This window comes from Leptonychotes weddellii, chromosome 12 (assembly GCF_054177405.1).
Source record: "Leptonychotes weddellii isolate Sample4059 chromosome 12, ASM5417740v2, whole genome shotgun sequence".
NCBI classification, from domain to species: Eukaryota; Metazoa; Chordata; class Mammalia; order Carnivora; family Phocidae; genus Leptonychotes; species Leptonychotes weddellii.
The window spans coordinates 72,949,864-72,971,837 of NC_138380.1; the positions used below are offsets into that span (position 1 = coordinate 72,949,864).

A 21,974-nucleotide genomic window follows, 5' to 3' on the forward strand; every position below is an offset into this window, starting at 1 on the left:
CAACAGTGTAAGAGGGTTCCCCTTTCTCCACAACCTCTCCAACATTTGTTGTTTCTTTCCCTGTCCATTTTGGCCATTCTAAATGGTGTAAGGTGGTATCTCAGTGTGGTTTTGATTTGGATTTCCCTGATGGCTAATGATGATGAACATTTTTTCATGTGTCTGTTAGCCATTTGTATGTCTTCTTCAGAGAAGTGTCTGTTCATCTCTTCTGCCCACTTTTTGACTTGATTATTTATTTTTTGGGTGTTGAGTTTGAGAAGTTCTTTATAGATATTGGATACCAGCCCTTTATCTGTAGTGTCATTTGCAAATATCTTCTCCCATTCTGTGGGTTGCCTCTTTGTTTTGTTGACTGTTTCTTTGGCTTTGCAGAAGCTTTTTATCTTGATGAAGTCCCAAAAGTTCATTTTTGCTTTTGTTTCACTAGCTTTTGGAGATGTATTTTGAAAGAAGTTGCTGTGGCCGATGTCAAAGAGGTTACTGCCTATGGTTTAAGAGGGGATTTGCCATTGGAATTGAGTCTTTCAGAATTAGAATATGTTTGGTGGGTTGAGAGAGGATAACAGGATAGTCTGGGATTAGCATTTACAAAAATTTAAGAGCATCGGGTGTTAGGGATCAACTAGGAGTTTATAATTTTGAAGAGGTAAAGTGAATAAAGTAGGATGAAGAAGGAGGAAAGGGAGCAAAAATGTTTGTAAATGGATTAAAAATATATGTGGAAGGGTATGCAGAATTTTCATTCATACTATTTATTTGTTTCTGGTACAAATTATAGGGGCATAAAATTGACATAATAGCCATTAGTTTAAAATCCATTTATTAATCAACCACTGAGAGGTTATTATTATATGCTAAGCCCTTGACGATCAAAAAAGACAAAACTTCATGCCCTTATGGCACTTAAATTCAATCAGGGGAAGTCAGCAATAAAAAAGTAGATAGTATGTACATAAAAGAATATAAAATGCTATGAAGCAAAATACAGCCTGGGAGAGAGATGGCAATGTAAAACATAGTTTTCAGTAAAGTCCTCACTGATAGGTGACATTTGATCAAAGACCCAAAGGAAGTGAGACCTGTGGATGTCTGGGGGATGGGAGGAGGCCCTTGTAGGGATGGGCCTGGCCTGATCTCAGAAGTCATTCTTTAGAATATACCTACTGAACAGATCTTTCACCCACTACCTGCAATCTGTTCATGCTCTTTACATATTGTTTTATATTCCTTACCTTTTATTGTGAATGATACACATTTTGTTTTTGTTTTCTTTACAGTATAATGTTTCTAGAGCCAACTGCAATAAGATTATCATGTTGTTCACGGACGGAGGAGAAGAGAGAGCCCAGGAGATATTTGCCAAGTACAACAAAGACAAAAAAGTAAGTGCAAGTTTATAGTATTTTAATCTTAATATCAATGTAGGTGGTTTTTAAAGAGACTGTCAGGGAGGGGCAGTAAGAAGGGATGTTAGTGTGCTGATTATAAAGTCATACAGATCATGGATTATAAACCATTGGCTAAATTAAAGAATTATTAAGTATATAATATTTTTATGTGATCCATAACTACCTATGTCTAACTTATTAATTTAGACCTATAGAACCCTATTTGATTCTTATATATAAATTCTATATAAGAAAATGTTATAGGAAGAGAATAACCAGAAGAGAATGGAAAAATAGGAACAGTTTGAGCTTTTCTAGGATAAATTTATGATCATTTAGTTATTAAAGATTATAGGGGTGCCTGGGTGGCTCAGTTGTTAAGTGTCTGCCTTCAGCTCAGGTCATGACCAAGGGGTCCTGGGATCGAGCCCCACATTGGGCTCCTTGCTCAGCCGGAAGGCCTGCTTCTCCCTCTCCCACTCCCCCTGCTTGTGTTACCTCTCTCGCTGTCTCTCTCTGTCAAATAAATAAATAAAATCTTTAAAAAAAATTATTAAAGATTATAGTAATACTAAAACTTCCTACAGATGCCTAAAAATTATCTTCACAGACATTGTTCTGTTGATTTACAAATAAAGCAATTTATAACAGCAAAAACTGCATCCTCATTTGAAAACCTTTTTATTTTTATTTATTTTTGTGTACCTTAAAAGTAAAACAGCCAGTTATTTTACCAGCAAAATGGGTTTATTCAGGAATAGCAGAAGAATTCCAGCTCACGACCTGTGAACCATGGAAAGCCAGAGGCAAGTGCCCATAGCAGAGGAAAGGAACACTACTCTGTAGGAAAAAAAAAAAAAAAAACCAGGAAGTTGGTGAGGGGCTGCAAAAATCCATTGGAGGAAAGCCAGAGTTCAGGGTGGTGATGGTTTCTCATTGGCTGAGTTGAGGTATTTTGTTATTGGCTGAGCTCATTGCTGGGCAAGGAGAAACTCTTTCTCCTGCTGAAGTAGTAACATAGGCATCTTCTGTTGCAAATGCCAAGTACCTCTTCTTTTTGGGGTCTGCAGCTGATGAGGGGTGTTAGGGAATGACAACTCCCCCTTCTGGCCTCCCAACACCATTTTAAATGAGGTTTCCTTTATTCAGTTGTATGCTTTGAAGAAAATATTTTAGACAGAATCTTTTATAATAACGTATGGTATGTAAAAAGTGTTCTATTTCAGTATGCAAAGAAGAACGTGAAGATAAGTATTTTGAGGTTGGAATGTATTTGTTTCAATGATTGTTTAACTGCAGAGGAAAGTATTGTAGGGAGCCCTGACTAATTTGAATGTCCATCCATGTAGCAAAACCTGCTGATACTGTGGAGAATATCAACTATGACCATTTCTCTAGCAATCCTACCATCAGCTTATTTCATCTTTCTTAGTGACTCTTTGCATTTGATAAGAGAATGATTCTCAACTTGGTTTTTTAAAATGTTAAGGATCCATTAAAAAAAATAATGATATAAGCTATTTTTTATGTTTCACAAATTCCAACAGAAATTACGTATTTATCCACAAGTCTCTTCTGAGGAAAATGCCAATTCACTTTGCTTTTATTTGGACTTTTCATACTTAGGAAGGTGTGGCTCATCCTGAGCACTAGTGGGTTGTTTTATATGCATTTCAGGAATTGAAAGGAGAGAAGAAAAAGGTGAACTAATTTATTTAGATAGTTTTGCAGACACAACATTGTGAATAATTTGGTACAGTATTGATGAAAATTTTGCAGCATTTTGAAATACTCTTAGGTACTTTTTAGCCTTTATGTGATTGGAATATGATTAAAGAATTGAAAACATAAGCAAATTACTTACTTTGAAACATGCCTTCATCAAAGCAAAGTCAACTTTTGTGGACAAACAATTTCTTTATTCATGCCCAGTAGTGCTTTGTTTTAAAGATATTATTTATTTATTTGAGAGACAGTGAGAACCAGAGAGGTCACAGAGGGAGAGGGAGAAGCAGGCTTCCCGCAGAGCAGGGAGCCCGATGCGGGGCTCTATCCCAGGACCCTGAGATCATGACCTGAGCCAAAGGCAAACCCTTAACTTGACTGAGCCACCCAGGCATCCCAGGAAGAATTTCTTAAAGGAATACAGCAATGAATTTTACATTTGATATCAGAATTTGTGCCTGAGGTGTATCTTGATTTTAAGGAGTATATAATATATTCTGGTTTTTTTTAAATTTTATTATGTTAATCACCATACATTGAATCATTAGTTTTTCATGTAGTGTTCCATGATTCATTGTTTGCGTATAACACCCAGTGCTCCATTCAGTACGTGCCCTCTTTAATACCCATCACCAGGCTAACCCATCCCCCCCACTCCCCTCCCCTCTAGAACCCTCGGTTTGTTTCTCAGAGTCCATAGTCTCTCATGGTTCGTCTCCCCCTCCGATTTCCCTCCATATAGTCTAACAAATTTGAATAAAAGAATATAAATGCATAAAAGGAGAGGTGATTTTCATCTAAACTTGCAATTTTTTTCTTCTTCCAAAACTGTATTTGCATCCAGGATTAACACAATAACATCTCTTGGAGGCATATCATGAGGGTTTTTTTTTTCCTTTTTTTTTTTTTAGTACAAAAGTAATTATGTCATAAGGAAAGCAATTGTTTTCTACTCTCTATTGTCACAAATTGTTTAATTGAATAAATGAAGAATTTGCTAGTTTAAAGCCATTTTTCTGTGTATACATTCTAAAAATGTCCATTCTAAATATTAATGTCTTGAAACACTGCTTCTCATCCCCTTCACCTTTTACAGGAACTCAGCTTTTTAAACAAAGCATTTTGTGACGTGCTAAACCACATAATAAATGATTCATATCACATTCACTTTTGTAAAACTGAATAAGAATTTAGTCTTACTCACCCATCCTGCTGTTTTGTTTGCGAACAATGACTCCTACGCTCTGTGGACACACCACTTTTCTTAAGGCCACATACCTTTATTAATGCCAGAGCAACTTTGGAACTGAATCAGTGCTTAGTTTCTGCAGTTTAAATGCTATTTTTACCTAACATAAAAATGAAAATGTTCTTGAAATTAGGTACTTTATTGGTTCTGTGACTCTAATTTCAGTGGCTGTAGCCAAGTTCTGTGATAAGCACACTTATACATATATGCGTACCTACATACACAGATAGATCCACACACATTTGTATGTTTTAAATGGGCATCGTCTTCTCTCTGTCCATTGTATCTCCAGGAACAAGAGACCATGTGTGTTACTTTGGCATAAGATTTATTATATAAAGTTGTATCAATAAAAGCCAACAGGTAGTTGAGAAGTTAATAAGGGGTGAGGAAATAGAAATCTGGATAAAGTCCTTTTTTTTTTTCTAAAGTCTTTGCAAATTTGCTAAGAAATATTGGGGGGAAAGTAAGACCATCAACTCCAGGTGAAGTTGTTTAGATACACAGGTATGGATGTGTATACACATATGTATTTTTTAAGAATGGAAGAGCTAATTCATTATTCTGTGTTATAAATTAGTAAAGGGATACACATCCAGGGAAAGCTTATAGACCCAAAATAGAGAAATGATAATTGATGGAGATCCTTGAAAGAGGAGAGACAGAGAGAGAGATACAGATCATAGGTTTCTGATTTGAACAAGCAGGAATCCTATTTATGGAAACATTGCTGTCCCACATTTCTTATGCTCTCTACTTTGTTGCTCAGTGCCTTACCACATTTCCTCATGTGGGAAAACTTTGTTAAACCAAAATTTTATCTCTTGGTATTTGCATGTTCTGTATCCACTAACAGTGAAAGTAGAGGATAGCAGATGACAACTTTTAAGTCAGTTAGATGTTTGAGCATATCTGTATCTTGTCAAGACACCATTTACATAGTTAATTGTTTATGCTAAAGGCATGTGTAGGTATTATGTACCTACTGAAGATAGCATGTATGAGAAATTTTTTTCACCATCTTCAAATATGACTTCAAATGGTTGTGGATGAATTTGAGGACCCCTTTCTAACTTCTCCATATTTAGAATCCCCTACCTCCCACCGTCCCACACCATGTGAGACATGTGCCACCCACAGATACTGATATAGAAGGTAAGTGACTATCTTTGTCATGCAAGGATGTACATGACACAAAATGTTTAGTATTTTTGCCATAGACTTCTTTGCCACAAGCATTTTCATTGCAAGCATTTTCACCTTAGAACTAAATGGCCATAAGGCAACTTTGCCATAAAAGATAAAAAATAATTGATTGACAGGTCGGTTTGACAGTTTGGTTTCTCAAACTGGTTGATAGTTTGATTTCTTTTCTCCATCGGTGCATGCTGCATTGACGGATTGTACTCCCATTTCTGTCTGACATAAATATTAGCCCTCATAATGGTGTATACACATTTCCTATAGAACTTTGCAATGTCTATCACTGGACATGTACCAATATGGGAAGAAAAAAATAACTATGGAGAACGCTTTCACAACACACACAAAAAAACACAAAGCTTAGTGACAGATATGCTTCCTAGTGTTTAGAGACTGATCTCTCTCTCATAAGATGAATGAAGAGATTTTAGCAAAAAAAAAAAAAAAAAAGAAAAAGAAAAGTACAATGTTGAAGAATGAGACAAATCAACCAGCCAAAACATCCCAGAAAAATATAACACGATGAATGAAAGACTTCAAAGACCAGTGCTTAGGTGTAACCCACAGAATAAAAGCAGTGAGTTTTGCAGTACTTACTGCTCTGACTCCACAGCGTACATTTTGAATGTATTCAAGTAGTTTGTATTTCACAAAATAAAGTCTTTTAAAATTTGCCACTCATTATCCATGTTTCATTATCTTTTTCAATGAATGATGCTCTTTTATTTTTCATGATTTTATCTCTTATAGCAAAATTGCCTTAAAGCCAATACTTAGGCAGTGAAATGTTTGCAGTGCAATTGCTTGGAGCAGAGATGTTTACAGTGAAATTATCTAGAACCATGTATGACAGACCAGTCCCCTACCTGCAAAATTAGTATTTGTTACATAGTAAATTTATCAGTTCAGAATTTCACTAGCTACCTTATCTTTCAAATGGCCAGTGTGTAAAAATAAAATTTGATAGGTTGACTGAAATAAAAACTTTCAGTACTCTTACAAATTCTGCACGTGATTATGACTTTATGTTAAAACCGATTCTTTAAAAACAAAGTTCACTTGTGGCTTTCAAAGTAGCAGAATTACAAAGTCATAAAGAAAGTTGGATGAGCTTTCAAAGGAAAATCTGAAAACTACTCTTTGAATTCTGCCTTTTCCCCCAAGCCTCTTGCTTGGCATACGTGTGACTGCTGAATGCTTCATTTACATTCATTTTTCATCCAGATGACATTAGAAATCGTTCAGAGCAACCCAGGTAGGTGTGATGAGGTACATCCGGAGAGCTGATGAATGAGGCTGCAGATACACAGCACAATTTAATGAGGCCAAAAGGTTGAGAATTAGAACAAAATGTTTGGGTTCTTGCGAAATGTATTACTCTTGGGAAATAATCTACCTGATTATAGATAGGTACAGCTTTAAAACGGAGTCCGTGTTAATCTCCTCACACAGCTGTTCCATATTAAAATGCATTCACTTTATAATCTTTACCTGCAGCAGTGCCATTCCTTAGGGTTCACCCATGTGTACGACACTTCCTTAAAAATGGTGCCAAAACTAAAATGAACTCTATCATAAAGTCCAAACAAATGAATAAAGGAAAGTGAAACCAGACACAGAGTTGAAAGATACTTCCCAGGCGTCGCAAAATTAAAGATACTTGATTTTCTGTAGAATAGCAAAAAGATTGGTTAGCCGTACACACTTAAGATTGTCTAGCCAGGTAGAAAATCGTCCTCAGAGTCTTAGCTTAATTCTCAGAATTAATCGAGAAATGCAAAAGCATCGAGAATTTATAAAATGAAAATTTCAAAGTAATGACTAAATGAAGAAGAACAAATGGGAACTGTGATAGATTGATTTCAAAATAAAGAATACATTGCTAAAATTATAAGAGGCTGACAGATGCATTGTTACTTTTTAAAATTATTTAGAAAATGATTAGCAATGTCTTTCCTATTTTTCTGTCAGATCCAGGGTAGGAAGAAATCTGTAGCCTACAGAAATCTAAAGCAAGTTACAAATGATGGAATCTGCCTATGTGTTTTATATAGTAACAGTGAAAATTGTCAATTAATTTTTCAACAGATGGTAAGGAAAGTAATTTGTTGCCTTCTCTACTGTCCCTGCCTGGCTTCTCCCCGGCAAGAATGAAACCTTTGGAAGCAATGTTTGAATATATGCAGCATTCAGATTTGTAAAACATGTAATACCATTTAACAAATGCACTGCTTCTAAAAAGTTTCCTTTTAGATATCTTGCCACTTTCAACAGTTACCAAAAGTTTTCCAGCTTTAGAATAGAAAATGTACCTTTGTTCATAAGGATCAAGTATGTCATTTATGCCAGAGTTACTATAGAGTTGAAAAGAATAATTACCAGTAACATTGGCCCTGCCAATGGAGAGATTATCTATTTAAAAGGCATGGTTGTGTGTGTGTGTGTGTGTGTGTGTGTGTGTCTTCCTCTCTGACAGATTTATTTACATTTGTTTCTCTTAATATAAAATTAATGTTGACCGTCCATTCCCTGAACTAAGGAAAACATTATCAGACACAGTCTCTTCAGGTTTGAGTACTGGTACTACCACACATTTTACAGAATCCTTAATTTAATATCTAAAGTCTAATGAAAAATGAAGTTAGGCATTACAAGAAGCACAAAGTATATAAAAAGACATACAGAAAATGTACAGCAGATGCACCTGAATTAATCTCTAGATAGAATTCTGTCACCTAGAATCAGGGTTGCCCTTTGGGTTAAATGGTTAGACCAGAAAAGGCACGCTCTTCTGCATTTTCTGAGGCTGCTTCCTTCTCCAATGAAGAATTCCGCTTCCCACAGATCTCTGCAGACAGTTTTGCTGGGCACTCCCTTTCCCCCAGACTCCTTTATCATTCTGTGTTTGGAGCACTGTCTGTCCTTTTTCGTTCTTCCAGATTCCCCTTTTTGATTATTTTATTTATCTGTTCACTTACCTTGAACTTCCCTCTATGAAGGAATTTGTTCTAATAACACAACTTTAAAAAGAAAAGCAAAATGCAGTAGTCATGTTGGTTTTGTATGCATGATCTTAAAGAACCAAACAGATGTTTCTGTCACGTCTTGCATGTGGGTGCTTAACATAGATACATGCCTTGGGATTATGTTGGTATTTTACATTTATTGATGACAGTTACAGTGACTCATCCTCACATTATCAGATGATGAGGTGAGCTTGAAGCTCTGTGAAGTAGGGGGTTATGTCCGTTTATAAATGTACCACTGAGTCCTTTGGGGCTAGTGCAGTGCTTGATGCCCAGAATTTGCAAACTATATACTGATATGTCAGATGTTTCAGTAAATACACAATAAATAAGCTCCTAAGGTGGTAAACTACAAAAAAATTCATAAATGTAAGAAAAATTCAATAGCTCTGTTCTTCTTTTAAAAGATAATCACTTAAAACAATATTTATTTCCTTATACTTAGAATGTGGAGTAGAATTGATGTTCCACTCTTGTATATATCATCTTATGAGGAAGGAAGGTTTAAGTTTATATAAGAAATGATTGTATTGATGGCATCTTTCCATTTACTCTAATCAGTCTAACACGTAGTTTTTCATGACTACTCTCATTATTAGTATCAGTGAAGTATTTGGCATTACCCAAGAATATCTGAAATAAATCAGTATATTGCTTATTTTCTGACCTCCTAGCTGATGATAGTCTCAGCAGAGCTACAGATTGCTTGAAAATACAATGTGCCCATAGCTTATTCCTCCTTTCTCAGGAACTATAAATGTGCGCAGAGGGAAGGAGAACTAGAAATTACTTCCTTATAATCTGATTCTGTGAGCATGATTCATTTTAATTGTTGCTAATAAGTTTTAAATACCAACATAATCCCAAGGTATGAATCTGTGTTGTTATCCACCCAACATGTAGGACACAGGAGAGAACTCTCCGCTCCGTTTTTTAATAAGATCATGGATGCAAAACCTATCTGACTACTGCATTTTGTTTTCTTTCATAAAGTGATTTGGTGTTATTTGCTTGAACAAATTCAGTAGTCCTTGATTAAATTTTTGCCTTTGTCAGACCATAGGAAATTTCATGTAGATATACCTCATATGGACACAGTGGAATTTAGACAATACTGGCCCCTTTTCTTTAGTTCATTGCTAAATGTAATAAAGTGAGCCACATTTGTTCTTCTAGAAAGGTGTCGTTTTGACTTATTTTGAGTTCTTTTTGAGGCATGGAAGGCTGATGTCTCACTAATGGAAAATGTTACCCCATGGAAATCTGATAATTTGACTATAGAACTTGTAGTCCTCTTCCTCCTCATCCTCATTACCATAGTTAATATTGATTGAACTTAAAATTTTCCATGTATCATAAAAGCTTTATATGTATCATTTCACTTACAATGGGGATAATCGTATGATAAAAACATTTTTATGACAATCATCATTATCATCACCCCATTTTGGAAATAAGAAAACCAAAATTTGGGAAGTTAAATAACATGTTGAAAGTCATACAGCTACTAAGTGGCAGAATTTAAATGACCTCCAGTCCGGATTTCATAAGCTCACGTGGAATGCGCCTAGCCGGTCATCGGTCTCTTTCTCCCGGGCAGCCTTGTGGGGCTATGCCAATCATCATTTGCCCACCCAGGAGTCTTCCTTGTAGTCAGACAGCAGGACTGTTCCACTAAGGGACATGGCTTCTTGCAGCGTTAAGAGGTTAAGACGGATTAAACTAAGCCATCAAAACTTTGCAGACTACAAGTACCTTTCAGATCATCGGGCTTTATAAAATAAATTAAGTGTGAAAGGTGAATGTGGACACTTTTATTTATTTCATGCTACTATGAAACTAGGGATGTGGGTTATTTGAATGCTCCAGATTCTGGTACACTTGTGAATTATGGAAAGCACTGTAGAATTTTCTCCTAAAATATTCAGTCCAATCTAGTATTTTTATAGGCTGAAGGCCAAAAATTTTAGTACACACAGTAAATTAATAAAACCCATTTCTGACCTCATTTTTCTAATGTTTCGATAGCTGAAGTTTTTATTTTAGTTTTATTGGCCTCTTTTCTTCAGAGTCTCATTTCCATTATTCCTTGGAGATTTGCCTATTGTAAATTAAACTTGAACTCTGGGTAACTGATAATTGTTGAGGTGACAGTTTCCAGTAACTGGGTTCTGCTGGGAAACAAGAAATTCCTATGGCTTTTTAAAATAGGTTGACCCTGTGGCTTTGGAAAAATCTTAATTGAAGACAACTATTTTAGTCTTCAACAAACAGAACAAAACAAAACAGATTAGCAGAAGTCCAGAATTATAGGGTAAAGTTATAAAATAGTGGTATATTGTAAGGGACAAATTAATAATATATTTTAAATAACCAAACTTGCTGTAAATTAAAAGTTTTCTCTTATCAACTGGGCCGGTCTTGACATATCAACATTAGACTGTTGGAATTAGAATATTCTGTTCAGAGAAAAATGGTTTTTGAAGCAACTGAAGACAAAATTATGTAAATTTGCAACTAGTTATAATGACTGACTTTTAAGAATTTTAACTTTATTAACTATGCCCTCAAATTACTGTTGCTTTTTTAAATACACTTATGCAATTAAGCATGAGTCAAGACTTAGGAGAAAATTTTCATTCTCTCGGAATTATAGAGTACAGAAAGGTATATATATTAAGTATACTTCATTTTGCCTCAAAAAGTTTGTTCAACTTCATTGGACAAGTCTGCATAACATAAAATAAAAAATGCAGAATTTACCATGCGATAAGTATAATGAAACTGCCCAAATTTTCCAAAATGCAAGATGACTATCAGCCTAGTTTTGGCTCAGTGTTAAAATGAACAGATTGAATTTGAATGACACCAGAGCTTGTCTTAAATCCATCTGGTAGGAAGTTGAAACCACTCAACCAGCTTTTCACTTTTTTTCCCATTTAATATTTATTTTCATTTATATTTGAGGCCCTATATTAGGTGCAATAGATAGAATACTGTTTGCACCCTATCAAACTCCATTCAATACTACCTCCCCATGGTATTTCTACTAAAGACCTAATCTCCAGCATGATGAAAAATATTTTTAAGTCCATCTAAAACTGTATATGTCTCATATATGACCGTAAAGAGGCCAACATTTTGAAACATCAGCTTAACTAAAATCATCCAAATTAATGGAGGAACATTTAACAGATTTTCTAGAAACACTTCAGTTACGAGGTTTCTGGTACACATTTGTTACATGAATCCAGTAGTGTGATTAAAAGTGCGCTACTGCAGGACGCCTGGGTGACTCAGTCGGTTAAGCGTCTGCCTGTGGCTCAGGTCATGATCCCAGGGTCCTGGGATCGAGCCCCTCATCGGGCTCCCTGCTCAACGGGAAGCCTGCTTCTCCCTCTCCCTCTGTGACCTCTCTGGCTCTCACTGTCTCTCAAATAAATAAATAATATCTTTAAAACAATGCACTACTGGGCATGAATAAAGAAATTATTCGTCCACAAAAGTTGACTTTGATGAAGGCATGTTTCAAAGTAAGTAATTTGCTTAATTGAGACTTAAGATGACATATTTAGCTTGTGTGACTATACATTAAGGATTTTGAGTTATTTTTTGTCATTTTATTTGTTTTTATATAATGCCATGCAAATAGTCTAATAAGAACTCTAAAAATATACATCCTTGAGAATGTAATTTACCCTAACTTTTACATGTGCCTACTTCAAGGAATTACTTTATTTTTCTCTTACCCCAACAAATAGCTAAACGAGAACAGTAAATTTAAAGAAGTGGAAAACATCAGAGGAATGAGGATAGCAATCATCTCTGCGGATTTGGCATTTGGAATTTGAGAGATAGTTCATTCACTATTCCACAGGGTGGCAGTAATACAGCATAGACTAGGAAGAATGAACCTATTTAAAATTCGAAGTGGAAAGTTAGAGTTCAAACATCATCTCTTAAATGTCACCAGTTTATTGTGAACATACATTATAACATGTATATTGCAAATGCGTATGAAATAAATTAAAATTCTTAGTACATAGGTAAAATATATAAGGCAAAACTAGATGCAACATGAGTATGGCAGTTGGGATTGGAGTAATTTTTATATTTTTTTCGTTGTTACATAAAGAATTTAAAAGCTAGGGTGCTTTATATTAAACTTTTTCTGAACCAAGTGTATATTTATAAAATAATTTCAGAAAATTTTAAGCAGCCTGTAAAATCATTAAAATATACACAATGCGTGGGGGTGTGTGTGCACACGCATGCCCATGTGTGTATCTACCAAGAGAAAAAAAGCATCTGAGGTATATTAGATCTTGGAAATACTGCAATGGGAAGGTGGTTGCAGAAATTATAAAAAGAAGGGTGAATTTATAATTCTTAAGATTTTAGTCACCATGGGGAGGAAAATTTCCAAAAAATAGTGTCTGACAACGTCTACACTAAGGCAAATAAAAATTAAGAGGTACAGATTATAAATTTGTAATATGGGAATAATTCAATCTGTTAATGCAGCTTTTATTCAAATAGCTGAGGATCTGCGTGGCGAATGAACACAGAAGGAGGCACATACACAAACAGTGTTTAGTGTGCTTTAAAATGTTCACCCAGCTCTGATTCTGAATTTCTTAATTTAGACAACTTCTAAGATCTTCACATCTGCAAACCTGGGGGAGTTAAGCAAAACTTTTGGGGTCAAACAAAACGACAAGTATTTTTGTTGTTTGGGGGAAGTTTCTGTTTTGTTTTCTACTAGTATGTGTTTTGGCTGGGTTGTGTTTATTTGGACTGTTTGATGAATAGCATCAGTCAAAATCACATGGTGTGTGTCTAAGTATACCCCTATGTTGGTAGAAATACTTGCCTTTCAGGGACATTGATAGAATAATTCATTTAGTCTTATTTATTTCTCTTTACTGAAAAGTATTTTTGTGGGAAAATACTTTACCAGAACACTGCTGTGGTAAGAGAGACACTAAGACAAAGCAGTGCTTTAAATTGAAAATTTGAGACATGCTTTCAAATGTTCATTGTGATGGAGATCTCCCACGTGCTTTCTGGGGCATCTGGGTTGTTTCCCTGCCTTGAATTCATGTGACAATTGTTTAAGGTATAACAGTTAAATTGAATTATCAGTAGGGTGACATACCTGTTTACAGAAGTATTTCCATTTAGGAGTAAGCTCAACTATATCAGAGGCAACACTACATTGAAATATGAGCTGTATAGACAGCCCCCAAAATAAATTTTTAGAATTTAAGAAAATGAAATTGTTACATTTTAAGGAATTGGGGGGAGGGGTAGACAGGTGTCGCCGACTTCTATTAACCTAGAATGAGTCACTTTTCCTTATAAGTTGAGATGATTAAAATTCAGATGTGTCCTGCAAATGGCTGAGGCAAGCCTGGACAAGTGAAGGGTGGCTCACAGAAAACTTTACAAGGGAAACAGCAACATCTCCAGTGTACGTTTTGGGGCAGGGATTGTTATGAAGTGATCTCTGTGTGGCCAAGACCAGTGGAGGAACAGAAAACAGATGTGAAATCTCTTTTGAGATTTGCGCTCTGCAGTCATGTGCAAAGATGAAAACAGGCGAAACAATTAGAAAATGTCAGTTCAAACAGTCAATCGACATGAATTAGGGAAAAGCTGTTAACATAGTTCAAACCAGAACATGAATTCATGGAAAAGTGATTTTCTGCATGTTTATCTTTAGAAAAGGCTAAAATGTTTAACTTAAAATACTGTTTTACTTAAATTACTAAATTAGTAAAAATCAATATATCCTAAATAGCCATTTTATTAAATATTTGTTGACATTGAATTTATCCTCTACATTCTTGTATTATTATGAAATTACAGTATTTTCATAATTAAGTATAATGGCTTCTGATAAACATTTACGTTACCATATTTTAAAAATGATCTCAACTGAATTTTTAAAATATTTGCGTATTAGAAACAGTCAATGTTTTGATTGTCTTTAAAAATTCTGGGAGCTTAATATGTGTATTTATATAGCCTAGTTCTCTTTTATAGGAAGTTAGTAACATCATAATCATGTATGTGCATACTAATATTTTCATGGTGTGAAAGTAGTTAAACTCTTACTAAGTATAATTGCCTTAACTAAAAGCATAATGACCTCCTTTCTTTGTCCATTGTTATAATCACATATTTATGAAACAGGAATTTTTTTTTTTTAAGATTTTATTTATTTGACACAGAGAGAGCGAGAGAGGGAACACAAGCAGGGGGAATGGGAGAGGCAGAAGCAGGCTTCCTGCAGAGCAGGGAGCCCGACATGGGGCTCGATCCCAGTACCCCAGAATCATGACCTGAGCCGAAGGCAGGTCGCCTAACAACTGAGCCACCCAGGCGCCCCTGAAACAGGAATTATTATTTTTACTTATTTTTTGCAGTGACTAAGTATGTGGAAAATATGTTTTAACCAGGGGAGACAGGTGAAGTCGGTTGGGCATAAAAGATGCCATTTCTATGAATAGAACCTGAGTTGTGATTCTGACATAGGATCAGGACCTGGTGCTGGGCACCCGAGTGCTGTCTTAAATTTAGTAACTGAAGTCCATGTTGAGAGTAGGTTATGGGGTTTCTCTCTGGTGACTTTCTGAAAGATTGGCCTCGATTTTTCTTGTCACATTTATCAACTGAGTAGCATGCTTTTATTTGTTTTTTGCTTTAGCTATTTTGTGTTGGCATTCAGTTAAATTTTATGCAGCCTAACAGATCCCTGTGTTTCAATTCACCAGGTACGTGTATTCACATTTTCAGTTGGTCAACATAATTATGACAGAGGACCTATTCAGTGGATGGCCTGTGAAAATAAAGGTAACAGATCTGTTTTCTTGAGCACATTTTAGTACTGAAACAAAATTGATAGTTGTTAATTCTACGTATTCTCATTTAAGATAAAGTTGTAGCTAATGTTTACAGGAATAGAGACAAGAGTAAGATGTTGCATGTGGTTTCTTTTTTTAAAGATTATTTATTTGGGAGAGAGAGAGTGGGGGGTGGTGAATGGCAGAGGGAAGGGGGAGACAGAGTCTTTTAAGCAGACTCCATGCTGCGTGCGGAGCCCGATGCAGGCTGGATCTCATGACCCTGAGATCAGGACCTGAACCGAAGCTGAGTCAGACACTCAACCAACTGCGCCACCCAGGTGCCCCAAGATGTTGAATGTGTTTTCTGCGGAGAAAACCCACACACAAAACACTTTAAAATTATTACGATTACAGTATATAAAAAATTCAGACATTTGATCGTATGGTGTATGATATCATATATTGATATCATTCGATGCTTTATTTAGAGCTACTTAATGATACTTACCAAATGGAATCTTACCTGAAAAATTAAGAATGAAAGAATATCTGAATCACATAAAACTTACATATAAGAAAGTATGACATATAAGTGCATTTTTTCTGAGTGGTTGAATTTTCTTTTAAATGTCTTACACATTCCTAGATAATTCTGATTTTGTGTAGTGAGCCCATGTTTCCTGTGTACACAGAAAAAAACAAAGATGTTGTTTGAAAAACTGATCACATAGCAATAAAAGGAACCTCAATTTATTATGAAAGTCATATTTACGCAAATATTTTATATAAATGTAATTGTCAGATACCCATTATCATGTATCTTTAATAATTTCTCCAGTGATAAAGTATTTTAAATGAGGCCAGGTTCCCTACTGTTTGGTAGAAAAGCCACATTTATTTGATAACAGTTTATAAGAAACATAGTGAAATTTCTCATAAAGCTTATGCATTTGTTAGGTATATACAGTAATCAAACATTTTCTACATTTATTGGTGGTATTGATATGTTAGTGTTTGCTCATTTAGAAGTGAAAAAATGCTCTTTTTTCCTCCAAAGACCTAAAATAATTTTGTGGCCATGTATTATAATGTAATATGTGTGTGTGTGTGTATATATATACACAAAAAAAATATGTATGTATATGTTTCAGGTTATTATTATGAAATTCCTTCCATTGGAGCAATAAGAATCAATACTCAGGTATGGTTATTTAAATTTTGTTTAAATTATTTTTTCAAAGAACAAGATGTTTCTTTGCTTCTTTAAATATGCTCAATTGGATAAAATAGGTGAAAATGAAAAAATGATCCATAATACTGTATTTCTAACAAAATGATGACTATCATGGTGATGTATTGATTGTTATTTCATTAAAGTTCCAAGTATTTTCAAATATCCAAAACTCAGGTAAAAAACTGTGTATGTTGCTCTTCTCAGACGTTAAAAACATCATCGAAAATAAAATGAAAATTTACTGACAATCTCGTTTCATTTTAACTTGAACTTGGTTCTATTTCAGATCATTTAAATGAGTTTCTTCAAGTTGCAGGTGTACCACAAAGAAAATTAAGCAATACTTAATCTGGATAAATTATATAGGATTCTAATCAGAATTTAGATTCTAATCAGAAATTAGATACGTCCCAAAAAACCCCTATAGATCTATTTACCCATTTAAAATAAACTTACAACAAGGAGATGATTTTTCTATAACCATTTATTTTATTTTATTTTTAATTATTGAATTCTTTTTATTTTTTCAAATTTTTATTTAAATTTTAGTTAGTTAACATAAAGTGTAATACTGGTTTCAGGAGTAGAATTTAGTGATTCATCACTTACATATAACACCCAGTGCTCATCTTAACAAGTGCCCTCCTTATACCCATCACCCATTTAACCATTCAGTTTAAAACTTGCCTGTTAAATAACCTTGTAGATCGAAGCAACAAAGTTAATTTAAATGTATATTATTTTTACGTATTCATAAATAATTTAAAATCATTACTCAATTTTATTTATTTATTTATTTATTTATTTATTTTTTAAAGATTCTATTTTTTTTAAAGATTTTTTTAAAGATTTTATTTATTTGACAGAGAGAGACACAGCGAGAGAGGGAACACAAGCAGGGGGAGTGGGAGAGGGAGAAGCAGGCTCCCCGCAGAGCGGGGAGCCCGATGCGGGACTCCATCCCAGGACCCCGGGACCATGACCTGAGCCGAAGGCAGTCGCTTAACCAACTGAGCCACCCAGGCGCCCCATTACTCAATTTTAAACGTAACTGAGGATCCACAAAATAGACTAAGTCAAAATTGAACATAAATAACATGGCATTTGTGGAACTGAATACTGACTGTGTTTTATGTTGAAATGAAACAGTGCTGCACTTGACTCTGATGTCTCACTTGGCACAGTATTTCATTTATTTTTGATATGTTTAAATGTAGTTTTGAATTTCAGCCAAACGATCTGTGATATGAAAGCAAGTATGTGGCTGCTTTATTATTTCACATTTGTGTGATTCCATCCAGTAAATCACAGAGCCTTAAATAGTTTAGATTAACATAAAGCAATTTACAAGGAACGTATTTCACTTATCATTGGCTGTACCTCAAAAAAAGGATGTATTGTTAATAGAAAAAAACTGGGGAAGATATACTGTATAAGTAATATGAGTTAAATATTATTGATTCAAAGTATGTAGAGATACCATTTATGGTATATCCAAAATAGGAATTAAATGATTATAGATTTACTCTCTTAATAATTTTGATTCCATATTTATTTTTGACTCTGGGTAGTTTTCTTCTGTAGAGTTATTTTGTTTTTGTTTTAGTACAGCATTTCTGTTTTTCAACCACTTAACCCTTTTTTTTTTTTTTTAATAAATAGGAATATTTGGATGTTCTGGGTAGACCAATGGTGTTAGCAGGAGACAAAGCTAAGCAAGTTCAATGGACAAATGTGTATCTGGATGCACTGGTAAGAGATTGGCTGTTCAGCCAAAGACTGTCCTAACAAAAGCACATAGCTATTTCTGCTTCTTTCTAGGTGACATTTATCACTTCCAATTCATTAAACCCTTTCTAAAAGTCCTTCTGTCACAACCTTTTTTCCTAGAATTTAGATAATATACATAAAAACTTAGACTTGTCTAATCACAGATGTGAAGCGTTACTTTATTTTTTAGGTGATCTGTTAATACGGGATTGCAAACCTCAGATCTTGAATTTGTGGCCATTTCAATAACATTATGAATTTATTTTATTTTTGTTATTAACATATAATGTATTATTTGTTTCAGGGGGACAGGTCTATGATTCAACAGTCTTACACAATTCACAGCGCTCACCATAGCACACACCCTCCCCAGTGTCCATCACCCAGCCACCCCATCCCTCCCACCCTCCTCCACTCTGGCAACCCTCAGTTTGTTTCCTGAGATTAAGAGTCTCTTATGGTTTGTCTCCCTCTCTGGTTTCATCTTGTTTCATTTGAATTTTTATGTAAAAAAAATACTAAAGTCATGTGAATGTATACCTGCGACTGCAGACTTTGAGTAAATCTGAGGAAAGGTTTTTAAAGTAGACTTCAGCTAGCAGGAGCATGCATAGCCTCCACAACTCAAGCCAGACCCAACGAGGCTCAGAAGTACACGCAATTAAATAGGCAAATAATCTTACCCTACTCTGAAATCATCACAAACCTAATAACCTCTTTATATATAATCTCTTCTTTCAAATTCAACCCCAGATTTTTATGGAAATAAGCCATTGAAATGATCAGACGTGGTGCAGTGTAACAAAAACATGTCAAGTCGTCCGTTGTACAATTGAAATTTTAATAGAGGTCATACTTTGATCTTTCAAAGCAGTGGTTCTCAACTGGGGGTGATTTTGCCACTCACAGGCCATTTGGATATATGTCTGGATGTTTTCCCTTGTCGTGACTGGGATGGGGAGGGATTGCTACTGGCATCTCGTGGATAGAGGTCAAGGATGCTACTGAAAGTGGTACAATACACTGGACAGTCCCCTCACCCCATGCACGTGCACACAACAAAGAATTATGCAGCTCAAAATAGCACTAGAGCTTAAGTTCAGATAACTTGTCTAACGTAAGTTTTACTTCCTAGTGTGAAAATGATAAATAGTAAATATCGTACTTAAGATTTATTCATAGGCTTAATCTTGATGAGATGACTTAATTGATGATTTGACTAATGTAATATATCAGAGAGAACCAGAATACTGAGCCCTGAAAAGTAAATGCTGATTCAGTAACCCTTTCTCCTACTTGGAGTACAATTATATGCTGATACTACTTTTCTGAATGCAGCGATGACCCCAAAGGGCAAAATGCAATCCATTTAGAATTACTTATCATTTGGTTCTTGTAAAATAAACATATACAGGAAGTTGGAAGAAAAATAGGCACTATTAACAGCAGCTTTGCATGCTAAGAAAGATAAAGTGAAGCTTGCTTACCTCAAACCCTAGCTAAAATTACTATCCAGTGCTCCTTTGACATCACATATTTATTTAAGGTCACATGGTCATCTAAAGCTATGGTCAAAATGTTTCATTTTTCCAAATCCATCACAGGACAGGGTATGATAGAAGGAGTCAATAATTATGCCCTCTAGGATTTCCTATGACCAAAAGTTCATTAACCAGCACATCTGCGTTGTTGGTAAGGTTCTTACTGATAGCACAGATGATGTTAGGAATAGGTTTTGGTTCTAAACGCACTGTTCAGTAAGCTGGAACTAAATGTAAAACAAGAAAAAAAAAGTCACAGGAATTGGCTAGTCAGTGGACACATAGAGCATTCTTGTACTAATGAGAATGAAAAGTGACTGTCTTGTATTTCTAATTACATGTCTATAATCTCTGCCTGTAGAAGATTTACTATATATGCTGCTCAGTATGTGCTGTGGTTACATTAAGAAAAAAGTGGTAAACATATTCCAAGACAAAATGTAAAAAATATAATGAGAAAAATGAAAAGAACTCTGGAAATTCAGAAGAAAGAAGCCATGTATTTGGGGATGGTGTAGGGTGAGGTTAAAAAGATGGTGATAGTTTAGCTGAACGTGTAAGTCCAGGTGAGGTTTCTGCAATTGGTGGGGAGTAGCGAAACCACACAAAGAGGGTGCGGTATGAGTTGAGCAACTGCTGGGTATGTTGCAAAAATACTACCTCAGTCATTTTTGGAGCTAACGGGAGATGAGAACAGAAACAAGACTGGGACAACGTTGTGGAAGGTTCCTTTTATTTGAGAGATAAAGTGAGCTTCTTTGGACAAAAAGAGAGAGATGAAGAGAGTTGGAATCAAGAAAACACAAATATCAGATAAATTCCAGGAGAGCAGAAATCACGTCTTATTTCTCTTTTTTGTTCTCTAGAGACTGGCACAGCGTCTAGGAATAGAGTACAAATTTTTTGTCCTCTTAGTAAATGAGAGAATAGAAATTGGGCACCAGTGAGTTCGTCGATGATCGTGTCTCCTATGTTAGAAGTCTAGTATCTCATTTTAGGGTAGATATTACCATATTCTAAATATGGTAATATTAGAAGCAAATTACCATACTCTATATAAATGCAGATGTGATGTGCAGAAAATGTATCCATATATACTTTATCATATGTCATGCTAGCATTTCAATAAAACTATGCATATACATTGTAACTCAAAAATTTCTCCAAAAGGAATATGTGCTGAATTAGGTTTTGGAAACAAGTTTTATGCGTTATCTATAATCTGACTTTATTGAGGTGGAAAGTTTTTATTGCGAATGTGAATTTGCATATTTAAGGATGTTTTCATTGTTGAATATTCTGGCTTAGAACTAAATGGAGAGCCAACATGTATATCATCATAGTTGTTTCCTTAATTGTATTTGCCCCAAACAGTTTCATATCTTGTTCTGCTGAAAGCTTCCATGTGATTGTCCTTCTTCATTAGTTCAGTTCCCATTGTTTTTGGGCTTCCCACATGCACGATGATCAACTATTGCCTAAGACATTTTCTCCATGAAGCCATGCTGCTTCTGGAATTAGAACAAGGGTCATGAGATTTGGATTTGGGGTCATTATTCACAAGGAGATAACTAATATTTTCTCAGCAAATTTGAAATTTTCAGCAATAATTTTAATCATTTTAAAGTGTGATTCTTTGGAAAATGGAGTTTTGACATGAAATAATGGTAAAAAATATATAATTGCTGTAGATAGCAGTAATAAAAAAAAAAAAAACAAAACACAACCTCTGACTTGAAAATCAGTTTATTTCAACTAATCTCCATGGATTCATTTAATATCTGAAATTATCTACATGCCGATTAACACTAGGTCATTATTTTTGTTCATGTTTATTTTGCTCCATGACCAGACTGTTGGCTTCGATGCTTGCAGTTGGCTATATTATTTGACTTTGTCAAAAAACACTATTTGTTTTGGAGGGTGTTGAGGAGCATTTAGAACAGCATAGTATTTACCTAGACTATTGCAGAAATGCAGTATT

General features: G+C 35.0%; 1 protein-coding gene across 1 annotated transcript in view; it reads left to right on the forward strand.

The window, feature by feature from the left end:
• CACNA2D1 (calcium voltage-gated channel auxiliary subunit alpha2delta 1) overlaps positions 1 to 21,974 on the forward strand; it is a 343,011-nt gene that overhangs the window by 288,507 nt on the left and 32,530 nt on the right. The window contains exons 9-12 of the mRNA XM_081799703.1: positions 1,281 to 1,385; positions 15,374 to 15,452; positions 16,597 to 16,646; positions 18,342 to 18,431. Of these exons, the coding sequence (XP_081655829.1) occupies positions 1,281 to 1,385; positions 15,374 to 15,452; positions 16,597 to 16,646; positions 18,342 to 18,431 (324 nt within the window). The remainder of the gene's footprint in view (positions 1 to 1,280; positions 1,386 to 15,373; positions 15,453 to 16,596; positions 16,647 to 18,341; positions 18,432 to 21,974) is intronic.